Here is a 26,673-nt window from a genome sequence, read left to right on the forward strand (position 1 = left end):
GCCAGCTGTGGTCATAAAAAACTGATTTGGTGGAGAACTCTTTAATAATAGTATGTTGCTAATTAGCTTAACATCACAGATGCAGAACTTTATATTTAAAAAACTGTATGTTTCATACTCTATCTGTAAGTGAAGCCAGGATTCTGATCATTCGCAGTGAGTGAAGTCATGCACCTTTAAATTTTCCTATACATCCAGCCCAGACCCACAGTAAATCATCAGCATAGGGGAGTCAACGTGGGATGTCTGTGCCAATGTTTGTATGCTGTACTCCATACCACAGGTCTCTCCCAGCATCCCATTTGATGATTGACATACTGCACGGCTTCTATAAGTTCTTGGGAATCCCCTGCACTTAACAGAAAAGGTTTCATTAAAGATAAAGTACTGATAGTGCAGAATAAAATCCAGCTACATCTGAAGCTTTGAAAGAATGTTTGTGCTCTATCTTGAACTAATGAGTTAACAGCATATAAACCATCCCTATTTCATGTCAAGCTTGACCAGTACCAATATGTATTCAGACTTCTAAGGCAATCCAATCAATCTGCTAAAACAGTCTATGTTCCCTACATGCAACAATAATTCAGTAACATAATGAACAATTTGTCAACTAGAGTAAAATGATTATCATCGAGACTTCCTATACTCGACAAGATGGGTCTGCCTAATTTGATCCTTTAGTGCCATGTGAAATGCATGTAGTAAACATAGGGTGGTAAGGACCAGGCAATCTACAAAAATTGTTTTCTTCCCCCAAGACACACAGTTACGATCATCTAAAAAGCATTAGTAAGAAACCAATTAATTTCTTACATCAAATTTAGTGTGATTTCCCATTTTCTGACAATATATATACGCTTTTTGAATCACACTTGAGGATGTATCCATGATGTATCCATTTTATATCAATTTTACTGTGTTTGTGTAGTAGGAGTTTGTGTCTGTTCTATGAGACTGGAGCACTGCCTACTGTGCTAAGAATGCTGCATGTTTGTGTCTATTCTATACCTTGGTTACGCTGATGTCAAATCTTGAGGGGCCTGTTGAAAGCGGCCACATTTTAATCTCTCACTTCACCTCTATTCAGGATTCCAACTGATAAAGGTGTAGTTCTCACACTATCCTTGGAGCCATAATGCTTTATTGCTTGCCCTTCTAGAGGAATTTTGTTAATTTATCTGTGAGAACTTCTTGCACCTCCTTGTTTACGTGCGTAGACTACAGATGTCACTATTATTAATGCATTTTCTATAGTCTGCATTGTATGCAATGACGATGACATTATTGTAACGTTGTGCTCCCGGCTGCAATGCCTTCTGTGTTGTGTGTATTTTGACAGCGTACAGCTCATGCACTGTGGCCGGGGAGCAGTTTGTAATCTTATTCTAACCACTAAATCTGCCTTAGGGAGAAAACAAATAGGTGCAGGCCAGGCTTTCACAATGTCACCATTTTTCAGAGTTACATGTCAAAAAAATGCAGTCACAGTGTTTCCACCACAAATGAGATTAAAGCACCAATTTATTTGACATTGCCCCAGAGTCCTATGGGAGGCAAAGGTGTGAGCACAGACTCTACCTCTAAGTTTATACTGTTCTCCTATTGCAGCATTCACTGTGAAGGTGTGGGAGTCTTCGTCACTGGGTGAAATGACCGCTCCAGCTAGCTGCAGGGTCCCCCTGGGTTTCTGATTCCTTAACTGCTCGCTGACAAAGTACTCCAACAGCCCAGCCTCATTGTTTAAGACAAAGAACCTGCACACACAAAAATTTGAGAGTTATATAAAATGGCTTTAAATATTTACAAAACATTAATAGAACTTGTGATTAGCCTCCTCTTAAACAGCATTTAATAAGTTACGGTTTAACCAAAGGCATATGGGTTAGTGGTAAAAACTTCCAAAGTACAGGTGCCCAGCTGTCCACATCATTTTCTTGCTAAGTGAAGATGACATTTCCAAAGTAGACATTTGTAAGCAGCCTGCTTCTCCCTATGAAGAAACACTGAGACAGAAATATGAACAGAGAATTGAGGAAATGCAGAGAGAGAAGAGAGGAATGAAGGAGCTAAGATGAACAGAGGAAAAAGAAGAGGCAGTTAGAAGAACAGAATGAGAGAGTAGCACAAAGGAAAATACATGGGCACATGAGAGCAGAGAGAGATGGAAGAGAAAGAGAGGGACAATATGATCAGGCAGATTGAGATAACCATAGAGAGCAGTGAGAAAAAAAAGAACTAGTAGAGACAAGAGAGCAGAAGCAGATAGGTGGAGAAGAGCAGAGATGTACAAAGTACAATAGTGTGTAATGGGAAAAAGGTGGTGTAGGCCTGTTGCACCGAGAGAGCCTGCAGCTCACTCATGTGACGAGCTAAAGTGATCACAATGAAGAAAAGGTTTGAGAGTGAAGACACAACAAGCCAGCTGTGCTTTGGCTAGAAAAGGTTGCACATGAAGAACATCAGGACCAGTTTAGGATCCCACTGTGGCATAAACCTCATCAACAACAGGTGATGTAAACACAGACGGTTAGTCCTGAAAATGCAACAAAGGCAAAATAACCTTTCTTTTTTTTTTAAACTTAGTTTATTAGCATTTTCAAAAATATTACACCTCTTGCTTTATAATCATTTGGTGTAGTTTTAGTTCCACAAACATAATTAGGAGTACTGTCTCACAGCGTGCACTACAGTGGAGCAATGCCGGTATCAAGTGATGGTAGTTCAGAGCCATTTATACAATATGTATACACCTGTACATCATATTATGAAGGATTATATGGCAGACATCACACGTACAATATTGCACCAATTTAACAAAGTAAACTTCAAACAGAACTCTAAACATAGAACCTATGTGTCTTATTTCAAGAGTTTACGGGAGATATCGTGTTGGGGGCGGAGGCTTTCAGAGTGGGGAGATAATGCTTCATTTCAGGGTAACCCCTAGTCGTAATGAGTATCCTCTTTAGCTGAATGCGTAGGGTACTCTGCCCCTGTGTGTGTTGCCTTCACAGAAGGAATCGATGTGCGGCTAGGGGGATAGCATGCATCTGCCACCGCTCCTGTCGCACAGGTATGTGCCTGGAGGGTGTCAGCTAGGAATATCCCCCATCTGGGCTCTCATCTACTCAGGGGTTGAGCCTGGCTCTAACTGGGGTGGGTGCACTACAGCATCTGTCATTCGGTCTGTGTCTTGCCCCCTCGACTCCCAAACTTCTAGCACCTCTGCACAAAGAGGGGCGATGAGGTGTATACGCACCCCGTGCCTCCTCCCTCCTCAAAACACGTGCCTCCACCTGCACACATTTTGCTACGTCCCCTCTCCAGTCCTCTAGTATCGTGCCCACAGGGGACTTTCAGGCCATTGCTACACTGCGCCTGGCCAGTACCAAATCTAGGAATCTGTTGCCAACCTTCTTAGGGGTTGGTCTGGGGAATAGGCACAACAGAGAGAGAGGCCGGTTCAATGTGTCTCTTATCATTCCCAGTACCCGCAGCCAGAAACATTGCAGAGTAGGGCACTCCCAGGTCAAGTGGTCAAAGTCTGGGTCCGGAGCGTTGCATCTAGGGCATCACCTAGGTTCTCCTCTGTATATTGTTCTGAGCCTGTGTAGTGTTAGGTACGTCCTGTGGATGTAATTGTATTGGAGGTGTAGTGTGGTCAGTTTTACGTATATTTTGCGCATTAGCTTCAGGCCTTAGGCCTCTGTGCACTTTGCCCTAAATATATTTTATTCATTTGCTAACAGCTTAGAGCCTCTGTGCACTTTACTCTAAATGCTTTCTATTAGGCTTCGTACTGTTATTTTACAGAATAGCCAGTTCTACGGTGTTGTTTTTTATTCATATCACACTGTTTTGCCTACTTCAGCACTGGAGTTCTTCATAACATATTAACTCTGTGCTTTAGTCAAGGATACAGTCTGGTACATTGCCGATAGACGTGGTAGGAGTCTAGACTTGCCATTCCTGCGCAGGAACATTTTGTGATCACAATGACATGTTAGTTATAAACTCACTTCCTTGTCCCAATACATGCAAGAGGGAGATTCCGACCAGGGAACCACAACTAGACGCTGACTGCCTCGTTGCAGATGCTGAACCAGATCACAGGCCTTTGCTCAGGTATGAGTGTGTCCGTCTCCCTAGTGATACAGAAAGGCAAGCTGAAAGCTTAACATGCTGTGCTCTAAATAGAACAAGCAGAGGGAGAGTAGAAACGGTTAGGAATTATGATAGCTTTATTTCTATGTTTTACTCTCCTGGTTACTATATCAATCCTACTATGTTGTATTGTTCTGGTTATTGCGGCTCACGCCTTAATATCTAAAATACAGTCGTTTTATTAAAACATTATATAAAACTTATACTGTCTTTGTCATTTGTATATGAGACCATATAGTGAATGAGAGAGTTGGTTTGGATCTGAGTGACCACGACTTCCCTGAGAAGTTCCAAAGATGTCATGCGCTCGGCTGGCCAATCATTTCTTCCCCGTGGGAGAAATGAGGCACTGCTAGTTAGCCGGAGCAACAACCGGATTTAGGGTGACAGAGTTCCTTACACGTGGGTCAGACTCAGTCCCCCACACCGTTATCGATCCTGCTGCCTAGAAATCCAGTAGTCTCATTTAGGATAATGAGAGCCCACGCGACATGGCGCCCAACGTGGGGCTGAGGGTTTCCGCCACCACAGGTTGGGTACATACTATTACTTAGTGGTTGGTTGCTCAAGCTTGAACTTTGAAAGGAAATACCCCGATATTGGTGTGCCTTCTCTGTCCTAGAGCTATTATTGTTATACTAATGGCGAATCCAGTTGTAATAAATATATCGCTTAATATGCCATTTCCGCTCACGGGTCATCTGATAGCACATGGACTGACGGTCCAGGGGGGTCCGGTCACTTTTGTGGTGGACGCCCATGCAGCCTATAGAACAGAACTTTTTTATTCTTGGGTCGTATTTCCAGCAGCTGATGGGGGTACAAATACTTTTCACTAATATACTGTTGCGAATGTCCCTGGACAATACAGGGCTTATGCATACTTAGAAATACCTTTATCTTATCAAGAACACCATAATTGGCTTGATGGCGCCCTCCCACATTCAGCAACACCAGTACGGTTAGGTCCGTTGAGTAATGATGGTCCGACCTGGCCTTTATTGGCTACATATACACCATATCCTGGAGTGGCAAATGTGGCAGTGGCTGAAGTGCGTCGTTTATATGTGGAATTAACTGCAACGTACAGACGATTAGTTCAGTTTGTGATGCAGACATTAAATACTAATGCAGCGCGTGCTGCTCCAGCTCATCCACATGCGGTGGTGCCGGGAATAAATCCGGCCACTGTACACTCTGTAATGGGCAAAGTACCGGCTAAACGTGAGGAGACTCCATTTTGGCTGGCGCAAAAAATTTATACGCTGGAAGCAGTATTTCCCCATACGGGACCTCAGGATAAGCATAGAATTTTGACGATGTGTTTGCCGTATGGGATGGTTCCTACGGTGGATCTTTGTAATACTTGGGGCACGGTGTTTGCCGCTCTCTATACTACAGCACACGGTACACCGACTTTGGCTAATTTGCCGGAGGTGCATAAACAAATTCAGGATGAATATGGGGCTGCCCCTGCCTTGGATTTAGGCATGCAATTGATGGGTAATTTTGACACGGTTTCTTCTATTATTTTGAGTAATCTCAAGGGGGAGGCTGTAGCACTAGCGGTGCGAATGCGTCTTCGGGACGTTCCGCAGATTAATCAGGAGCGGGAACTTCCGAGAATAATAGCTGAAACATATTCTAGTATTGGTCGTGATAGCCTAGGGGCTCGACCGCAGAAACCACAATTGCAGGGTAAAAATAATAAGGATAATTCTAAGCAACAGCAACCTGAGGGTGCGAAAAAGCGCTGGGATAAGAAACAGCAAACACCTAAGAAAGATGGTGGGTAGTCTCCGCAACCGGAGACCCCACAAAATAAGTATAATCTCAGGAATAGGGATACTTTGAAGACGCCTGATAGATATCAATATACTGATACGCGCCAATCGCGTTCCTTTCAGGACTCCTCGGAGAAAAGAAGTGAGAGAGGTGGGCGGTCAGAGCGGAGGACGGAGTACGTGAAACCGAGACAGGATTCACAACGCTCAGCAGAGGTTTCTATTAAACAAGAAGAGAAACCGCTGCAACAAAAACAGCAGTTTAAAAAGAAGAAAGTGGCAGCAGTCTCAGTTAGACATGCCGCTCAAGAAGAGAGTTCTCTTGACGAACAAGACATGGGCGTTAGCGCTGTTAGACAGCGCGGCAGAGGTCACAATAGTTCGCCGGAGTCTTCTAGAGCATCTGGAGGCGAAAGCAACTGATGACTTCATACAAGTCGAGACGGCGGATATGCGAGTCTCTGATCCTGATCAAGTATATCTTGTGACTCTACGATTAGAAGGGGACATTGACCGCGTTGTACACGCCATCTTTTGGGACCATATGGTGAAATCATATGATGTCCTGTTGGCCGAACAAGATTGGCCACCTGACTTTGTTCGCGACTGTCCAGTTGGGGAGGAGGTTATTGCGCCTTCCTTTTCACCACTTGTTCCGAGAGAACTAGCGGAGTCATATGGTAAATCATGGGCTCTAGCACAAGCCCCCGCCCTATACAGAAATAATGTGGGGTGGGATAAACAATCACCTTATCATGTCATTCCCATTAAAGGAGGACCTCAGCCACAGCCGCAATATCCTATTAAATTTGAAGCAAGGGCATCGGTTCGGAAAATTCTTACACAATTGGAGTACCAAGGTGTGATTGAGCCTTGTGTCTCGCCGATGAATAATCCCTTATTTCCGGTTGCTAAACCGGACCATTCCTATAGGATAGTGTTGGATTACAGACATTTGAATAGTCATACACGCACATATGCTATACAGAATTCACATAGCGCTGCGCTTATGAATAATATAGTGCGTAAAAAATACAAAACAACCTTGGATATCTCGAATGGATTTTTCTGCCAGAATATAGCACCCGAAAGTCGGGACTATACCGGTTTCAGTGCGTTTGGCTCTCAGAAAAAGTTTTGTCGTTTACCTCAGGGGTATAAGAATAGCCCAGGACTGTTCTCGGCTCGTGTGACTGAACTTCTGCACGAGTTGGACCCTGAGGCGTTATCATATGTTGATGACATTTATTTGACGGACGATGAGATTCTACAACATCTCAGTCGCGTATCGCGCATTGTTGTGGGTTTTGCTGATATTGGTTATAAGTTTAATTTTAAGAAATCGAAGATTGCCTTCCTCAGTGTTATTTTCCTGGGATATGAGTTATCGAGTGAGGGCAAGAGCCTGGCGCCGCATTTTTTGGAGAAATGTGCTTTACTGCAGCCTCCTAATACGGTTCGGAAGCTCCAGTCTTTGTTGGGGTTTCTGAATTTTGGCAGAACTTACATTCCTGATTATGCTACACGTATAAAACCCTTATATGAACTGATTCGCCCGAATTTTTCAAGTAGATTTTGGACGATTGAGCATACACACATACTGCGAGAGCTGCAGAATGATCTCTTAGCGGTTAAACATTTACACACACGGGACAATAAAACTCATTTGGTCATCAGGGTGATTCCTGGGGCTGTTGGATTTACGTATGTCACCTTTAATGAAGGGGAGACAGTCCCGATAGCATACAAGTCCCACTTGTATTCTGCTGCAGAACAACGTTTTGCACAGACTGAGAAAATTCTCACTGCAGTATAGATGGCTGTGATCAAAGAAAGACCGCTAGCCCAGGGCCAACGCATTATTGTCGTTTCCCCAATTCCGGCCTTGGAGGCTGTTACAAAAGCGAGTGTTCCTAATTCGAAAGCTTTACACCCGCGGTGGATACAATGGGCTACGTCTTTGACGGCCACTGATGTGGATTACATATTTGACCCTAAGCTGCAGACTCAAGAATTTCTTCAATATGAAATAGAGTACCCGGTTCCTGCTGGCACATTACCTATTGACCAATATGAAGTGGTCATGTATACCGATGGCTCTGCGCAACCGGCGGTTGGGACTAAACAACAGTATTCTGCTGCTTGTGCGGTGGTGAGCGGGACTATGGAGGGGGGAGTTTTCTGCCCCCGACATACTTATACTAAAACCTTGGGAGATTGCACGGCGCAGCTGGCTGAGCTCAAAGCTCTTTTGTTAGCATTGGAGCATGCAGAGCCGGCGATATTGACCTTGCTAGTCTGTGACTCCTTCTACTGTGTGCAATCCTTCAATGAATATCTGCATTATTGGAAAATGAATGGGTTCAGAGATTCTAAAGGCAACACCATTAAACATAAATTGTTGTGGGGTAAGGTTGCGGGTCTGAAAGAGACGCTTCCTAAAGTCCATGTTGTACATACACTTGGACACCAGCACGTTGGAATACACGTTGCTGGGAATACTTTGGCTGATGAGGCTGCAAAGTCGGCAGTGGCTATCGCTACTGTAGCCGCGGTAACTCGTTCGAGTTCAAAACCAGACAGAGATTTCGGCTGCCATAAAAGCTACGGCTGATGGCACGCCATTTCCTAAAGGATTCCCTTCTAAATATAGTTACTGCTGGAGTAGTGCACTAAATGCTGTTGTTAATATTCCAGGCGTTGGTGTACGTGAGTTACCGAATAAGATTGAGAGACCTCGATTAATTTCTGCAGCGCATGAAGGGATGGCATCTGCGCATGCTGGTGTGGCTGCCACGATTTCGCTTTTACAGGCCCGTTATTGGTGGCCTGGTCTCTATAAGGAGACAAAGCAGTATGTCCTTTGTTGAGACGTCTGTCAACAAATTAAAGTATCGTCGGCTAGACGCCCGCAGCAGACTCCTCTTCTGATATCAAATAGACCATTACAGTGTGTGTACTTGGACCATTGTGGTCCACTGACACCAGATAGTGCATACAAATACATATTGGTTGCAGTAGATTCGTGCTCCAGATTTGTGTGGGTCTGGCCACAGCGCTCGGCTGACGCTCGGACTTTATTAAAGATTTGCGTATCTTTGTCGATACATTTGCAGTTGCGGCTTTTCATTCGGACCAGGGCCCTGCTTTTGCCTCTAAGGCATTCAGGGACACCATGGCTTCGTTGGGGGTCCAACTCCAATTCTCGTCTCCATTTCATCCCGAGGGAAATTCTGTCGTGGAGCGTTTAAATCGTGATTTAAAGCAATCCTTAACAGCCAGGGTTATAGGTACGGGTCGTAGTTGGCTAGCCCACCTGTATGGAGTACAGAGAGCACTTAATAACTTGCCTAGAATGTCACTGGGGGGTCGTACTTCATATGAGTGCCTGTTCGGAACACAAATGTATGTTCCTGATCTAGATGGTCCTGGTGTGGAGGCGGCAGAAACGCCCTTTGACATAAATGATTGTGTCACTGTTTTGCAGGATTTACAACGATTCCGTGAAGATAACTCTTCTGCGAGTACTGCCTCCTCTGGAATTAAGAATGAGCCAGTAACACCTACTGGTTGGATACCCAGGATTGGGGATCTAGTGCGTGAAAAGGTCGCAGTAAAGAAAGAATTTGGTCCTTCTTATCGAGCACCTGTCCCGGTGTTGGGGGTGAGCGGCACGAGAACTGTGATTTTGCCGCCGCTGCAAGGGGCCAAAGGAAATCGTTTTGTTTCCATTGATAATGTCAAGTTACAACATGTGGCTGATTCTGCACAGCAGACCAAGAGGGACACCCAGTAGTTCCGGCATCCCTCTCACTACTGGGGAAGAAGTCCCACTGCAGGTGATTAGCACCGACCATGTTTCCTCTCCGAGCTTGGGGAGGGTGGAAGATGATCTTGCGATTGTTTCACAGTCAACGATTGATATCGATTCTTTTTCTCAAGTTGCTGTACGTTCTACTGATGTTTCTGAACATGTGATTTATAGCGTACCTAGGAGAGAACCTCCATCAGCTTCCTTGTTCACTGTTGCACCTTTTGCGAGAACTGCCTCTGGCTGCTTCAACGACGCGGATGCGGCTGTATCCAGCTCTTCGTCTTCGCTGTCTTCAATCCGAGGTCCACGTAAGCTACTAAGTTGGCTTAAACGTACATATTTTGTTGTTCCTTGGAACTATTTGTGGCTTTTTATGGCTGTACTGACTATTTTTTTATGGTTGGGATTTGTGGTTACCTTTTTTCTGGTAATACATGGTCATTTTCTTCCTGATCGATCAGACATTGAGCACGTGGAGACTGTGTTGAGACCACATTTTTCGTCTCATATGGTTCGAAGAGACTTATCCAATGTGAACATTTCTGCACTACCAATTCCGGATGGAATTGTGTGGGATAAAGTAATGTTTGATATATATGGTCCCACTGAATTGATTCAAATACCGTATGTTCTTAAGTTATCAATGAATGATATTGTTATTCCAGGCATTGTTTCTGATAATTGGGATGTGAAGACAGTAGATGCTATGCTAAAAGATTTGCAATATTATACTGTCTATGACGATGAAGATGCTTACCAATTTAAAGATAATCATGGTGATATGTTTTGCTACACCTATTATGGACACCACTTTATTCACAAAGCGAGTAGCCCTAAGTCCATCTTTAATTATGTACAATGGGAACATTGCTCGACTCCTCCACAAGGGAGTTCGAAAACGTATAATGATAAATTTGCATATTTTTCTGGGCATGATCAGCGAAACGCTAAGTCTTACTATTTTAAAGTGACACCGTATTCTAATAAGCAAATTTTGTTGACCGATACTAAATTACTGTATTCTAATTCGTTTGTATCTAAACTTTCGGTCGAAGGATATGAATACTGGTTGAAGACTGTTGACTTGAAAAGTGTTTGGGGTACGAAAAATTGGCAGATGCAAGGCAGAGATACATTATTTCGAGCATGCATTTTCCCTGTGCAAATGATTTTCCTCAATGACACAGTACAACAGACTAGTTGTTTGGGCTTGGCGTCGATTAGAGAATTGACTTTGCCTAGAATACCTGTCCCTTCTAAATTAAATAACTGGCAGCACTATGTGAATGCTACTTTTAGTGAATTTACGAATTGGGTCCAGAATGGTACGCTTAACGCTTCATCGTTACATCCGGGCGGGTGGTTATTGTGGCCTGTAGACACTAATCAGTGTCATCAACGTTTTGTTACCTCTTCTGGGGGGTTCAGGACTAGTAGGGCAGACCCTCGTTACATTTCACCAGAACATGCAGATATAATAACTACATACAGTGTGGGGAAACTTTGTCAACAATGGTTGAAGTACTCCACGCTGGGTGCAGTTAAGTCACACCTCAAGTTACTGTCTAATGGTACTGATTTACAAGATTTCTTGTCAGGTCCCAAGGTGCCCCGGAGAAAAAGGTTCTTATACGAAGTGTATAATGAGTTTTGGAAACTTTCCCAGCAGGAGGCTGCAGCCCGGTTAAGACAGATTGATCAAGAAAATCTGCTGCAGACTTTGTCTGTTGTTGATAATGGCATGCATACCCTTTCTGACCGTGTTTACACGATTGACAGCATTGTCTCTTCTGCTATTGACATTATAAAATCAGACATGTCTTCTTTATATCATGGGCAGAGTCAGACACGATCTATCATGCAGCTGGGTTGGACTCTTCAGACCTTGAAGGCGGGTCGCGTTCCATGGCAGCACATTCGTGCTAGATAGATCTTTATCTCCTTTAATTTAACTCGTCAACAACAATTGATGGCTAAGAAGGAAGCAACGTATGTTATGTTAAATATTGAAAAGTTGGAGAAACTGCCTTTTACGGTGGCTGAGATTCCGTCAGCTGAGTGGTTGATTCATGGGGTTATTAATTTGCCTATCTCCACTCTGCAATTTACTTCTTGTTTGAAGCACATTCCGGTGGGTAGATATGAACTATTGGGTGACAGTTACACACACGAGGTGTGGGAGCTTCCTTTTCAGTACAGATGTGTTAATGGTTTGCGGGAAGTTTTTCTTAGCGGTAGCGAATGCGAAGCTTCTGTTAGCCATTCCATGGTTTGTAAACAGCTGTCCTTGCACGGAGCGTGTAATGCTTCGATTGCTAACTTAGCTTGTTATCTGAAGGGAGTTCCAGTCCCGGTAATTAAAAACACTTTCCAGTTGCTTTCTAACGGCAGTTACATTGTTCTTAACAGCGAACGCTGCTGTGGCATGCGTGCCGGAATAGTTTACGTCGTTGTCGTCAACAAGGCCGTTACGTGCTGCGGGAATGTGTTGTTTCCCCCTACTGAATTTAGGGAGGTAGCGGACATCTGGCCTCATATTGCTACTTCCAAGGTTGATTTCGACAAGTTGAGTCGGCTGAAAGCTTTATTGTTTCAAAAGCATGTGGCCCTTACATCTGCTAGCGAGACCTACGCACTTCAAGTGGCAAGGTCATCGGCGGAGATACAGTCCCTTTTGAATACTAACTTTCTGAGTCACTTCGGTGAACTTGTGGGACGTATATTTAATGCATCTAGCACTGCTGGTATTGCTCATTTTTTCAAAGCCGTTGGTGTTGGTTTCGTTCACACCTTCTCTTCCGCATTCGGTTTGATACCTTCGGCTATACACTCTATTTTCGGAAGCATTTTTTGGGGTTTCCCAATTACTTTGGCTTTATTGGCTGGAGTTTTGCTATTGTTGCTATTTTTTCGCAATGGCTGTCCCGCCGCAACGAGATCCTGTATTGCTGCTCCCGTCAGCGCAGCTGTGTCGTGAACGCATGATGCAGCGTTTTGGAGCAACACTCCTGGCTCATTTGGAGTGTGACTGGTCTTTGTCGTTCCGACCGGTTTTGGATTGTGTGCAACCCGTGTTTCGATGCCTTTGGTGCTCGTTTGAACATGCACTGGCTTTCTGTCTCTCACTGCAGCGCTCTCCAGTGGTTGATCTTGATCTGTTGATGTTCCCGATTAGGGCTCATTCCCAGACTTGTGCACTGCGGTTGCGTTTGCTTCGTGAAGCGGATTATGAGATTCCCTTCCTGGAGGAAGATGGTTTTGTCTCTTTCCGTGGCACTACACGGGGTGCCGCCCTGAATGGTTTTGGGGCTTTGGAAAACACCTGCTCCATGGTACTTTGTGGCGTGGATCTTCCGATATTGACATATCTCGAAGTGGAGGAGCTTCTACGTTCTGTTGCTTCTGTCTGACAATTGGATTTTTTTTCTCTCTCTCCCGACTAAATTGACACTATATTGCAATTCGCTCTATCGTCACATGTTTCCTAAATTTATGACTTTGTTGTCTTCTCATCTTGTCGAAATGTTGGGTTTAAATTTAGGTCGTTTTTTTTTTATGTTGTTAGAACCACTTGCTACCGACAAGGGGAGGGTGTAGTGTGGTCAGTTTTACGTATATTTTGCGCATTCGCTTCAGGCCTTAGGCCTCTGTGCACTTTGCCCTAAATATATTTTATTCATTTGCTAACAGCTTAGAGCCTCTGTGCACTTTACTCTAAATGCTTTCTATTAGGCTTCGTACTGTTATTTTACAGAATAGCCAGTTCTACGGTGTTGTTTTTTATTCATATCACACTGTTTTGCCTACTTCAGCACTGGAGTTCTTCATAACATATTCACTCTGTGCTTTAGTCAAGGATACAGTCTGGTACATTGCCGATAGACGTGGTAGGAGTCTAGACTTGCCATTCCTGCGCAGGAACATTTTGTGATCACGATGACATGTTAGTTATAAACTCACTTCCTTGTCCCAATACATGCAAGAGGGAGATTCCGACCAGGGAACCACAACTAGACGCTGACTGCCTCGTTGCAGATGCTGAACCAGATCACAGGCCTTTGCTCAGGTATGAGTGTGTCCGTCTCCCTAGTGATACAGAAAGGCAAGCTGAAAGCTTAACATGCTGTGCTCTAAATAGAACAAGCAGAGGGAGAGTAGAAACGGTTAGGAATTATGATAGCTTTATTTCTATGTTTTACTCTCCTGGTTACTATATCAATCCTACTATGTTGTATTGTTCTGGTTATTGCGGCTCACGCCTTAATATCTAAAATACAGTTGTTTTATTAAAACATTATATAAAACTTATACTGTCTTTGTCATTTGTATATGAGACCATATAGTGAATGAGAGAGTTGGTTTGGATCGGAGTGACCACGACTTCCCTGAGAAGTTCCAAAGATGTCATGCGCTCGGCTGCCCAATCATTTCTTCCCCGTGGGAGAAATGAGGCACTGCTAGTTAGCCGGAGCAACAACCGGATTTAGGGTGACAGAGTTCCTTACACGTGGGTCAGACTCAGTCCCCCACACCGTTATCGATCCTGCTGCCTAGAAATCCAGTAGTCTCATTTAGGATAATGAGAGCCCACGCGACAGAGGTATTTAAACCGCGAGTTGTGAGAAACCTATGGGGGTAAGCCAGGACTGTCTGTCACTCAAGGTCCGTGATCTCCCCCCCCCACTGTTCCCTCCCATCTAGTTCTTAGTGCATTCAATGACTTTAAGGTCAATTCGTTTAAGGCTTTATAGAGACAGGTGACAAAATGAGAACCTTTGCCCAAAGACAGGAGAAGATGGAGCACTTTATGCATGTCTGGTTCTGTGTTTACCGTGTCCCATAGGCCCGCATAGCGCGTGACAGTGCTCAGTGAGTGAAGAACTGCCCCACTGGCAGGTCGATCTAGTCAGTCAGTTCTTCAAATGAGATAAGAACACCAGACTGAAAACAATGCCCGAACCACTCTCACCTCCGTCCAAGGCTTCATCTGGCATGTCGTGAAAAAACTCACTGGTACACTGTGAGGCACTCCCACCAGCGGCAGCTCAGGCGTGCACGGGACCCCTACACCAGTGGGCTTCAGTCCATTTCTCCAACAGGTCAGGGCTATGGTCAGGAGAACGATCAGGCCTGAATGTGAACTCTGGGGTCATGCATTTTAGCCAGTAAGAGGCCACTATTAGTCTTCTGACATATTGTGCCTAGGTCCGAGAGGCTTATGCCCGCTAACCACTTTGCAATCCACATTAATTGGGCTGCCAGGTAGTATAATTCGAAGTCTGGCACACCCAGTCCCCCCTTGTCGGTGGGTCGGCAGAGTGTGGATAGAACGTCTGCTGGCGACCACCATCCCAAAGCAGCTCTCTAAGAAGGGTATCAAGGTCCCTAAACCAGTGCACCGGGATGAAGAAGAACATTAGTAATAAAAATATATATCCATCAAGTGGAGCTTAAGAGAGCACCAGAATGCCACAATGTATTTCAAAGATCTGATTCCTTTACCTAGGTTTCCATCCTGAAGGTCCACAGGGTCAAGGAATATTTGCATTCCCAAGTATTTAAACTGATGGGGGGGGGGGGGGGGAGGGGGCCGGGACCTGAGGATATCAGGGGGGCAGGTGCTAGGGCGGGGAGCATCCGCAAGCAGCAGGAACACATGTATTTTTCCTGTTCAACTTTAAGCCCTAGGGGCCCCCCAACTCTTCAAGCATTTTTTAAGGTGCACTGGATACCTGTTGTTTGGTCTCGCAGGTAGACCAACAAGTCATCCGCGTACAATGAGATGGCATGATTGGTATCACCCCTGGCTCGTGGACTTGCATGCGGAACTGCTCAATGGATATGGCAAAAAGGAGGGGAAGAGGGGTCTCATCCCTGTCTGGTGAAGTAGAATATATCTTAGGTATCAGATCCAGTTTTCTCGGTCCTCACCCTTGCCACTGGATGACTATACAGTAAATTCACCCATCGCACTCACCGTGCACCCAGTTGCATATGGATATTCAGATAGTCTCACTTCAAGGAGTCAAATGCTTTCTCCATGTCTCCTGAAAGAAGCACAGTGTTGGGGTACTGTAGGTCCCTAGGGATGTCCAAGAGCGAGAACAGTCGTCTAAGATTTAGGGAGGTGTTATGTGCAGGTATGAAACCATTTGGTCTTCATGTATTAGTTGAGGCATGCGGGGGAGCAATCGATTAGCCACGATCTTGCTCAGTATCTTGAAGTCACAGTTCAGCATGGTTAATGGCCAGAAATCAGTCACCAAGACCTCTTCAGATTTAGTTTTGGGGAAGGGAACCACCAAGTGCTTCCCTCATTGTCTCGGGAAGTATGCCTTTTGCATATGCTTTCATGCACAGGTCTACCAATTTGGGTGCTAGGATATCAGTAAATTACTTATAAAACTCCATAGGGAGCTCGTCCGCACCTGGCATTTTGCCAGCTGTTTAATAGCTGTCTTGACCTCTTCCAGTGTTATTGGCTCACCCAGGTGGTCCCCTGCTTCTGGCCCAAGAGATCGTAATGGTAATGCCTCTACGTGACCCTCTAACGCCATCGGCAATGCGTCGTCTGGCTGCCGGTAGAGGGACATATAATAGGTCTTAAATGCAGTGTTGAGGGCCTGAAGGCGAGTACATGTGTGTCCCATCTGCCACTCATAAATTAGTAACTGGTGTGTTCTAGTTCCCTAGGTGAACCAACCAGGTCAGCAATCTGCCTGGCTTACCATCTTCCTCGTGCCCGGAGGCCAGGTATTTCTGGTAGTTATGACATAGCAATCTTTCCAAGGTCTAATTGTATGCCTCGCGTGTACTCAGCAGCCATTGCACCACTTCTTGGCTTGTTCATTGTCTCTTTCATGAATCTCCAATTCTATGCAGGCAAGATCTCGCTCGAGGGACCATCGAATCCCTACAGTCTGGCCCATAAAGTGTTCCCACATCACTACTTTTAAAGTCTCTCCCTCTATACCTCTGGATGCACTTGTCCCATTATTGGTGGGGATGTGCTCTGTCAAGTGTTCTCCAGAGCCGTCGCCTGGAGCCGCCATGTAGGAATCGGGAACCTATCACTTGGACAGCAGCAACTTAGCAGTAATGGACTGTGGTCCTACAGGGTGCGTCCCAAATATTCGGTATGTAAAACATCAGAGCTAAAAGATTTAGTGCATGCAAAACGATCTATTCAAGTGTGAAGGCAGTGGAGGCCCTAATAACAGGAGTAGTCTCTGTCTTGGGGGTGCTGGGATTGCCAGATGTCCTCCATGCTCCAGTGATCTACCCAGTCTATCAGCCCCTTCGTCACTTTGTGGGCCGCAGCCCCATGCAGTGGAGGTGTGGAGCAATCCATCTCAGGGTCTAGAGTACAATCCAAGTCATCGCCCAGCAGCAAATGCCCTCCCAGCAATTGAGCCAACCGGTCTGAAAGGATATGCAGAAAGAGGTCCTGGTCCTGCTTTGGTGCATAAATACAACCCAGTGTCACGTGCCTCCCATGAAGTCTGCCCTCCACTAACATATATCAGCTATCTTCATCTACATCCATAGCAATGGCTTTGAAAGGGACACCCGCCGTCACCCATATCAGTGTGTCCCGTGCGCCGCAGATGGTCGGCCTCACGTGTGGTAATGTGTGTTTCTTGAAGGAGGGCATGTGGACCCCTTGCCTCTTAAGATATGCCAAGACCTATGGCATCTAGAAATGGTCCCCATTCCTCGGATATTCTGTGTCACTAGTTTGCAGTCAGCCATGTTGTTGAACTGTGGTCGAAATGGGATGTGTCCTCTGAAGAGGAGTTCCCCCATCCTCAGCCATCCGTCTCTCACTGCCCACCCGGATCCTTGCCGATTCAGTGACAGTTGAATGCACAGGCGCAAACCAACAACAGGTCCCAACTCCCACACCCCAGGACAAACCTGCATCTGCCAGATGCCCAAACAATAAAGGTTAAACTTACCATGTGAAACAAATCTTGTAGCACTCTCGCTAAGTGTTGTGGCAACAAATGGGGGGGAGGGGGTGTAGAGGTATTGGGGGGTGGGGAGTTGTGGAGGGCGGTGGGGGAGTGCAGCTGTCTTGGCCCAATGATTGTGGAAGGATCTCCTTCTTGGACCTCATGCGGAGTCAATAATGATGAAGGCTGAATCACACTTGTTTGTCTGCAGTTTGGGGTCTCCAATCTTCTTGGGCACTGGGCGTGGTCCCTCGCCTCCTCACGCTGCCTCTATCAGCTGGAATGAGGAGGAGGAAGGTGGGAGAGGAGTTAGGCTCCTACCTCCTCCCAATGCGTTGCTTCAGGCCTGTCCCCGAATCGTAGCCCTCCCAATCCCCGGCCTGGCCGCGGGGCCTCACCGCTTCTGTGCCTCAGTCCGCACAGGTCGACCAGTGTCCTCGATTGGGTGGTTAGCCAGGTCCCCTGCGGCAGGGCCTCCTCCGTTCTCTGGTCGTGCTCGCCCAGCAAGCTAGTTGCCTACCTGGCAAAGGCCTCCACGCTGGCACTGCAGCTCTTCCACTGCTTTCGTTTGCTGGCTCATTCTCCTGTGGCAGCAGGCTGGGATCGATTCCCCTATTACTCTGCTCTCCTCTGTGACCAAGTGGGGGCCAGGAGCAGGGGCCCAAAGGGGTGATGAATGCAGGATTTATGCCGGGCCAACACGGAACAAGTGTATTATGCATCTGCCATGACAGTCGGCCAGGCCACGCTCCAGCAAAATAACCTTTCATAATGCCCATTGCAAGACCTTGCTGTGCCCAAGACAAAACAAACAACAAAAATTCCAACAGTCTGGCTTCTAAGGAATCCCACAAATGTGTCAGAAATCTGTCCAAATATCTGGCATAAATGGACTTTATGGAGGGATGCCGGGCATCGTGGAGGATATCCACAACCTCCGGTGGTAGATTAAACACAGTCAATTGCTACAGCTCAATCTCGGGTTATGAAGGTGTGGAGTGTGCAAGATTTGGTGCAAAACCCAGCCCTGCTGCTGAGACAGAAGTTCCTCCCAAAGCAGCATCTCGAACAGAGGACAGATTTTCATGCCCAGAAGTTCCAGAATGACTTGGGCCTGGTGGTTCCTGATCTTTTTCAGAACTTGGGGCTGGAGAGGACGAGGTGGACAGGGGCACTGTCCTACCGTCTCCTAGAGAAAGCGTTCTTTGGAACTTCAATCTACAGAAGTTTTGACATAGTGTGTTCAACAGTGGTGAAAAGATCCTGGTACCCAGGAACTAGGTACCCAACTGTGGATCCCCCTCACAGAAGAAAGATGCCTTGCACCTTGTTTCCCCCAACTGCAGAAAGATGCCTTGCCCCCCTTTGGGATGCAACCCCCATTCAACGGAGCTTGTCTGCGCTGGCATCAATATATCTCACCAGGTGGTTCACAATTGGAGAGATACCCTGATGCTCCAACCAACTCCAGAGGTCTATAGCCTCCTGGCACAGGACCCATGAGCCCACTCAACCCTGCATTTGCAAACCACATGGCAATGGTGTTGCCTATGGGAACCTGCACCAGCCTTCCTTGGAGGGACTGCAGGAAGGCCTTCAACATCAGATACATGGTTTGCAGTTTCAACAGATTTATGTGGAGACATGGTCCTCCCAGAGCCCGGACTCCTCTGATCTTTAATTATCTCAGATGACCTCCAAAGCGCAGAAGGGACCTATCAGTCATCAACCTTCTATGGGTGGGGAAGGGAGTAGTCTACCGCTGGTCAGACTCCAGAGCATATGTATGACACCTGGAGAAGAGGACAAACAGGATGCCAGCAGGCCAAGAAGCCTCACAGCAACTCTTGCTAGAATCCAGACCCAAGGCAGAAAGATCAGCTCATGGGCCTAACGCCCTGAACTAGTTGTGACGAAGGAAAGGCTCTGACCTGCACTGTGTCTAGAACAGATCTAGAACGAAGCCTCTCCAAAGGTGTCAGTCGTGACTTCAGGTCATTGATCAAGAACACCCAATGATGTCAGAAGGTTTGCTGCCATCTGGAAGTGGTCTACGACTGACTGGCGAGTCTGCCTTCAGTCGGTCGTCAAGGAACAGGAAAACTGATATCTCCACCTTTCAAAGATGGGCTGGACTGTAGTGAGGTTACTTTCACTATTACACAGCTACATTATTCTAGCCTAGGCCTGCACTTGTGCCCTTTCACTCAGACGCATGTTTCTTTCACACTTCTATTATTTTAGCAGAAGCCTTATTTTAGTGGAGATTTTTTATTATTTTATCAGCTTGGCCCTTTCCACAGACTTCTGATATTCTTTTTCACTGCACAACATTTTCACTCTATGCCTCACACAAAGTTGTATGTGATAAGTTACAAATTATTGCCGGCACAAAGCGTTCATCATGTTCTCATCTCTTATACACAGAATTAAGAGTCGTCATTTCAGGGCAGTTTTCTCAGAACACCAGATGTTTTATTGAACAACATCTCACAGCCCCCTATACGATAGAGGGGAATTCCAACCAGTTGCCATTGTACACTGCACGTTGCCTTTGTAGTTTCTGCATCACGTTTGTAAACACCCTAGAGGTGCTGGAAAGGTCAAAAGGGAACACAGAAAACTGAAAATGCTACTGGCAGACCTAAAAACTGCAGCTTACATCTGTGGTACCGAGTGATAAGCACATAACATCTTTGCGGTCCAATGCAACTATTCAGTTGCCCAGTTACAGAGCAGACAGACAGGCCTTAGGCCAGTGTGAGCATTCTGAATTTGTCCTTCAGAAGGCAAAGATCTAAAACAGGACAAAGGCATTCACCCTTCTTCTGTATGAGGAAATATTGAGAGTAACAACCCATCCCTACTTCTGACATTGGCACCCTCTCAATGGCCCCTTTTTTTCAGTACATCATGTACCTGTTGCAGCAAAATGGAAAGGTATTTCTCTGAATGTCCCTCTGATGGGAAAGAAGCTGTGGTGAATCGAAAAGAAATGCGAGGGCATAATCCTGCTGGACGATCTAGAGGCTCAATCTGTCAGGTGTGATGGACTGCCAGTCTGGAGTCTGCAGGGGCTCAACCTCCAGCAAAGTCGGGACCAGCATCTATGAGCAAGGGACCAGCACAGCTCTTGGTGCCAGAATGGAAGTTCACACCGGACTTGGTGGGTAATCCAAAGTGAGTTCTAGGGGTTCAGACAGCCCAGAGGGCAGATTTACCAGGGGTAGCCCGACAAGAGGCACTTTTGGATTTGGGGGCCTAAAGACATGCCAGATGGAACCAGAAGAGTGTCAAAAATACAAAGCATGACCTCCTTAAAGGCCTCAATCTGATGTGGCATCACTGATGGCCTGGAAAATTCTGTGCACACAGGGAGCAATTGTGGAATCAGCTCTTTGATCGGGTATCAGAAGCAAGATCGACTGATACATTGACACCCACGTCCCGAACGTCTCATCCGAATGGCATGACTGGGTTGAGTCCTGCTTCAACTTCATATGCTTCTTCATTTCTTTGACTTTCATTTGGAGTCAATGGACAACTTCAACCGTGAGGAAGATCTGCCACAGGAACAACCTTGAAAGCAGGATCGGGGCCACACTCCTGACTCACAGTGGGGCTTACGCGAGGTCCAGGACTGCTTTCAATATTTGGCGTTATAAAAGGTTTGTTTCATGGTCCTGGATCGCTTTCAGTTGCATGAGAGCAGATTCTTCACACAACATGAAGCTGTACCCCGAGCCCAATAGCCAGTGGCACACCTTGCTCGAGTCCATCATAGACATCTGTTTTTGACAGTCACAGCATGGTATGACCCGGTGATCTTCTGTGGACCCATAATTCCCTAGCACAGTGGAAACAATTTGAAAGGATGTGTCAACTAACAAAACAAGCATTTGCAATGCAACAGGTCTAGCATTTATCCGAGTTAGAGCTATTAGCAGTTGTAAACTCCCAAACGGACTTTTCTTGACTCATTAAATAGAAAAAAAATGTGCGCAATCACGCTGCTAAACAAGCAAGATCGCACTGCGAAAAAAGAGAAAAAGTAGTCTACAAACCGGACAGAAAGCAGCGAGCCTCTTATGTTTTCAGTACTTGGTCGCTGCGCTCGAGGAGGGCTAACCAGCGGAAAAGGCATGACGTATGCATGCCTTCCACTAATGAAAGCAAGCAGATTTTAAAAGGCAAGCCAACGAACCAATGAAAGGCACTGATGTAACATGGACGGGGCTCCGAGCCCTTTTCTAACTAGTAAAGCGCCTCGCAAGCGATAAGCAGGCTCGACCCTAAAAAGGGAGCTGAGCTCCAGATCCGCATTCAAGGGCACAGAAAGGAATAAGCTCATGTCTATGTGAAGGGGTAGCGCTCATAGGCTGCACAGCTCCATCACTTCCGGGGTGGAACGAGGCCAATGCAGACTCACATAGCACCACCTAGTGGCTCATAGGAAAGCATCCCTGAAAACTTCAAGATCTAGTTTAGCCCCTGGGGAATATTCTAAAGGTGAGGCATCTGTAGTTAAACATATCCATCAGAACTACGTGGATTGTAACAACAGCAGCTTTTAGCAAAATTACTCGGCAAAGGTATTGGCCTAAGAATTATTAAATTACACAACTGCACCTCTTATTAAAGAGCTGCCGGGCTGAAGAGATTCATCATTCAGCCCTGTAACAGGATTTTTTAATAGGACACAGTAATTTGACATCTGCAAGTCTAAGGATAATTATCCTTATGTAATCCCAGTGACAATGACAGTTTAAACAGGATTCAAGGAGTTTTAAGTACCTTTTGAAACTAAGTTAGAATCCCCTAGACCTCCGTCGTGTCTGGTTAACCAGATGGGTAATCCTGAAGGAATTTGAGGTACCAGAACTTGTCATTCCTAATGAATTTCAATAGAATAAAAGTGTTTATAAATCATTTTTAAATTAATAGAATGTTAGATACCCAGACTGCTTCTTTGTGAACCAAATATGTAATAAGAAATCATCAGAGGACAAATTAAAGGCACTTGAATTTTACAGCAGATACAAAAGTGAGTTTGCACTCACAACGAATAATCCTTTATAATCAATTTTCAACTGATGCACTGCTAAATGAGCTCAACGAATAACTGGACTCCTGGTTTTTGCTGATAATGCCTGATCCTTGTGTGTTATCGATTGTAGGTACAATTACTGCCTTATTATCCCGTGTTTATCTTCTGGAGCTGAAGTATAACAAGGGCAATCGATTTGGGATTCGCTTTCTTCTTATAAATTGTATTTTTACCTTTAACACTGCACCATGTTTTTGCACAATGTGAAAGAGGAATCTTTCATACATCCAGTTGAGAAACTCTCAATCATTTCGTTTGAGCCAGACTTAGAATGTATGGGGTATACATGAGGTCACTTGTACTTGCCTGTGTAAAGTAGTGTTATTAACTCCCATGTTATTTCACTCAGTAAATGATAATATGTGCATTGGACAGTGGAGATTGGAAGGGGGAGGGGGCCAAGCTTGCAAGTACCTGCCGAATGCCTGTATATTGTACCTAGTAAGTATGTGTATATGCACTGCTGTTGCCTGTACTATGCCTGCCCTCTGCATTTTACTAAACTTTTAATTATACATACATGAAGACAACTGCATTTGGAAACTTTCTTTTAATTTAAGCAGCAATTTTAAATCCCCCCAGTAGGAAGCTGGCCTTTTATGTAGAATGTGAATGCCATGTAAAGTGTCCAGGGGTTCCCCTGTGAGTGGATAGCTCTTGTTTTACAATCCCAAGTGCTCTATTTAGGGGTGGGGTGGTCAAGCAGCCTTAGGCTTAACACAGAGGAGTGCAAGACATCTAAAAATACACACAATAGTCAATAAATGAGACATAACTCAAAAAGGAGATTCACACCAGTTTATAAAAATAGCAACTATATTTGTATATGTTTAGGCATTAGAGAAAAATCATTCAGGTAAGTACCTTTTTAAATAGGAATTCTTTTCATTTTTAAAAGTGGGCACAGTGCAATTTTTGGGTTCTGCAATGTTATCCTATGGGAGGAAAAACAAGTTCTGCAAACTGGTACTTAGCAATGACTTACAGAACTAATGTTCTGGAGTTAAGGTAAGTAGGGGGCAAGGCCCAAGGCAGGACCAACAGGTCACTTCAGGAGGCACTTGGGCATCCGAGGCTCTATCTTCAGTGAAGCCAACATGTAGCTGGGGAGCTCATATTGACCAGTGTCCAGCACCTGCATTTAAAATAGTTTCCCTGGTCACTTACTATGTCTGAGAATCAGCAAATATATCGTAGGGGCATATATGCCTGTGCAGATATGCCCTCACATGTAATATAATGCACCCTGCCTTACAGTTGTAGGGCCTGCCAGCGGGATGACACATATATTGCATGCAGTGTTAGGGGACATGGCACACAGGCTGTGTGCCATGTTGTGTTTTCACTTTTGTATGCACCATGTCATGTGCTTGGTTAGGGGTCCCTTGGGGTAGCACAGTTCGTGCTGCAGTCCTTAGAGACCCTCTTTAGCACCTCAGACTCTAAGTACCATTTACTAGGGACTTACAGAGGGTGCTAAAGGATTTGCCAGTTGGAGAAATAATTGTACAGTTTAGGGGGAAAGAACACTGGCACTGGGAGCCTGGTTGGCAGGGACCCAGTGCACTTCAGTCAAATTTGCATCAAATACCAGCCAATAAGTGGGGGGTACTGCAACAAAGAACCTAGTTCCCTACACCCCCTGACTTAATGCAATCACTGCCTTCACTGTGTTAGCACTGTAATGTGACATTCCTGTATTAATGATGTGCACTTAACATCTTCTCGCGATTGGACAGAGTCAGTGCGTGTGTGTTTGTGCTAATGAACAGGCCTAGTCTAGAAATGGTTAACTCGACATTGGTGCTTACAGCTTGGACTCAGACCTTGAAGCAACCTTGGTATGTTGGAAGGCTGTAAATTCTCTCACTCACACAAGACTTCAGTTTTACTCCAAACATTGTAACTTTCCAACATAATGTTTAAAGCGTTATAAAAAAGGTGCCACCCCATCACTAGTCCTTCCAAGAACAGAACAAGGGCTTTCGCCAAATCAATTCAAAATAGGTCGCTATCATTTGGACTAAGGTCTACCGCAAAGTGGAATTAGCGTTAAAAAAAAGACAACACAGTAGCACAAAAGTGACGTGCACCTTGGTTGTGGAGCCGATGGAAGCATTTGTAACTATGCAGAGTGGGGTGGATGGAAGGAAGATACCAATGAAATGTATAGATTTCCATATTCAGAGCAGTTAGCTCTCCAGACTCAAAGCCCATGTCCAAACCAGGAAAGTCTGCATATTTAACTGGCTTCTTCCTAATACAATAATCCAAAACATGGTGTAAATCTTGCGGTTCATATGACAGGAGCATTTGATCCCAAATGCATCACACTACTCGCATGTACTCACATAATAATTTTTAACAAACTGCACATGTGACTAATTTGAGTGCAGCAACTAAACATGTTTTCAACTATGTAGTGCACCAAGATCCATGTTAAACTTTAGCATGCACAGATAAACCCATTCACTCCAAAATGGAAATGGCAGCAAATTTCCAGTGGCTAAAAAGCACAACACACTCTCCTTTCCCATTTCAAACTGCAGATTCCCTCATTAAGGCCCTACTGGTGATAAAAGTAGATTACTGACAGACTTCCAGTGGGCTTTCTGTTCTACTATTCCTCTCTCCGGTTGACAAGTAATTAACTTCAACCAACACCTCCTAATCATCCACAAGACGTCTTGTGCTGCCTCACATTTCCAATTCTTTCAGGTATTACGGCTGCTGGAACACCCTCCCCCTGTGGATGACCCCTCATTATTCCCACTCTAGGTCAACACACCCAATCTGCCATCAAGAGACAGTGTTACCAGAGAGCTGCCTAAAATATCTTGCTTCTGAAATATTGTTACTGATATATTCTATGACGAGGTCAGTGATATCAAGGAGTCACACCTCAAGGTAGGGTTGCTGCGTAATAGGCCAGAGATGCTCCTTGAAAAATCAAAGAGCTGGGGTTTCACTCTACCCTGCTCTTCCTGCCCTCAAATCTTAGGTTAAAAATCGTGAGACCTGTTCCGCTATAGTTTAAATCCCATAACAAGCTCAAAGTGTGAGGCGGAGCAGTGCTTAATGCAGTGCAGCCTGAGCACATTCCCACCTGGCCCCGCCAACAGCTCCGGTGGACCCAACGGGAGGTTGCCTGGGGAGATTATGGCAGAACAAAGGGCAAACTTTGAGTGCTGCTCAGCAAAGATATGGACAGGATCACAAGGAGCCTGTTCCAGATCTCTGGCAACCAATATGCTCAATTTCAGAATCTAACCTGTGGATTGTAAGGAGGCATATTAAAATTACAATTGCAGCTCTATGCATCCTCTAAATGATGTTTCTGAAATGTATGAAATGTAGGAGTCTGGCTAAAGCAAAAATACTGGAGCCAGTAATTTCATGACTAATGATACGGCAAACTGTCTGTTGACCCGGTTCTGCTCTCTGTGTTTCTCTTCACTCTCTTCCATATTTTTTTTTTTTAACAATTAAGACCATGTGCAGTAAGACTGGGGCTTTGAACTGCACTACTGTGTACACAATCAGTCTTCAGACTGAAGGTGAGGGATCGCATGGGGTGGGGGCTTGTTGGGCTCAGGTAATGACTGATTGATGAGCCCTTTTTTTGTAGTCCACCAACTGGCTGAGATCATCCCAATTTAATGCAGTTTCTGCCATAGTAATCACCTAATCGCTGCAATAAGGTCAAGCTGATCATCCTGACATGGTGTTATAAGTAGCACACGTTTTTGTTGTCACTAGTCAATAGCTGGCTAAGATTCATGGTTACACTCAATGTCTTTCCGTAAGGACCAAGTGCTTGATGCCTACTTTCTCCGCAAAAATACA

The 26,673-nt window shown here is 45.2% G+C and overlaps 1 protein-coding gene across 1 annotated transcript in view; it reads right to left on the reverse strand.

Annotated features, from left to right (window-relative positions):
* OSBPL11 (oxysterol binding protein like 11) overlaps positions 1-26,673 on the reverse strand; it is a 242,558-nt gene that overhangs the window by 175,003 nt on the left and 40,882 nt on the right. The window contains exon 3 of the mRNA XM_069224292.1: positions 1,582-1,757. Coding sequence (XP_069080393.1) covers positions 1,582-1,757 — 176 coding nt within the window. The remainder of the gene's footprint in view (positions 1-1,581; positions 1,758-26,673) is intronic.

The sequence above is a fragment of the Pleurodeles waltl genome, chromosome 3_1 (genome assembly GCF_031143425.1).
Source record: "Pleurodeles waltl isolate 20211129_DDA chromosome 3_1, aPleWal1.hap1.20221129, whole genome shotgun sequence".
Lineage (NCBI taxonomy): Eukaryota > Metazoa > Chordata > Amphibia > Caudata > Salamandridae > Pleurodeles > Pleurodeles waltl.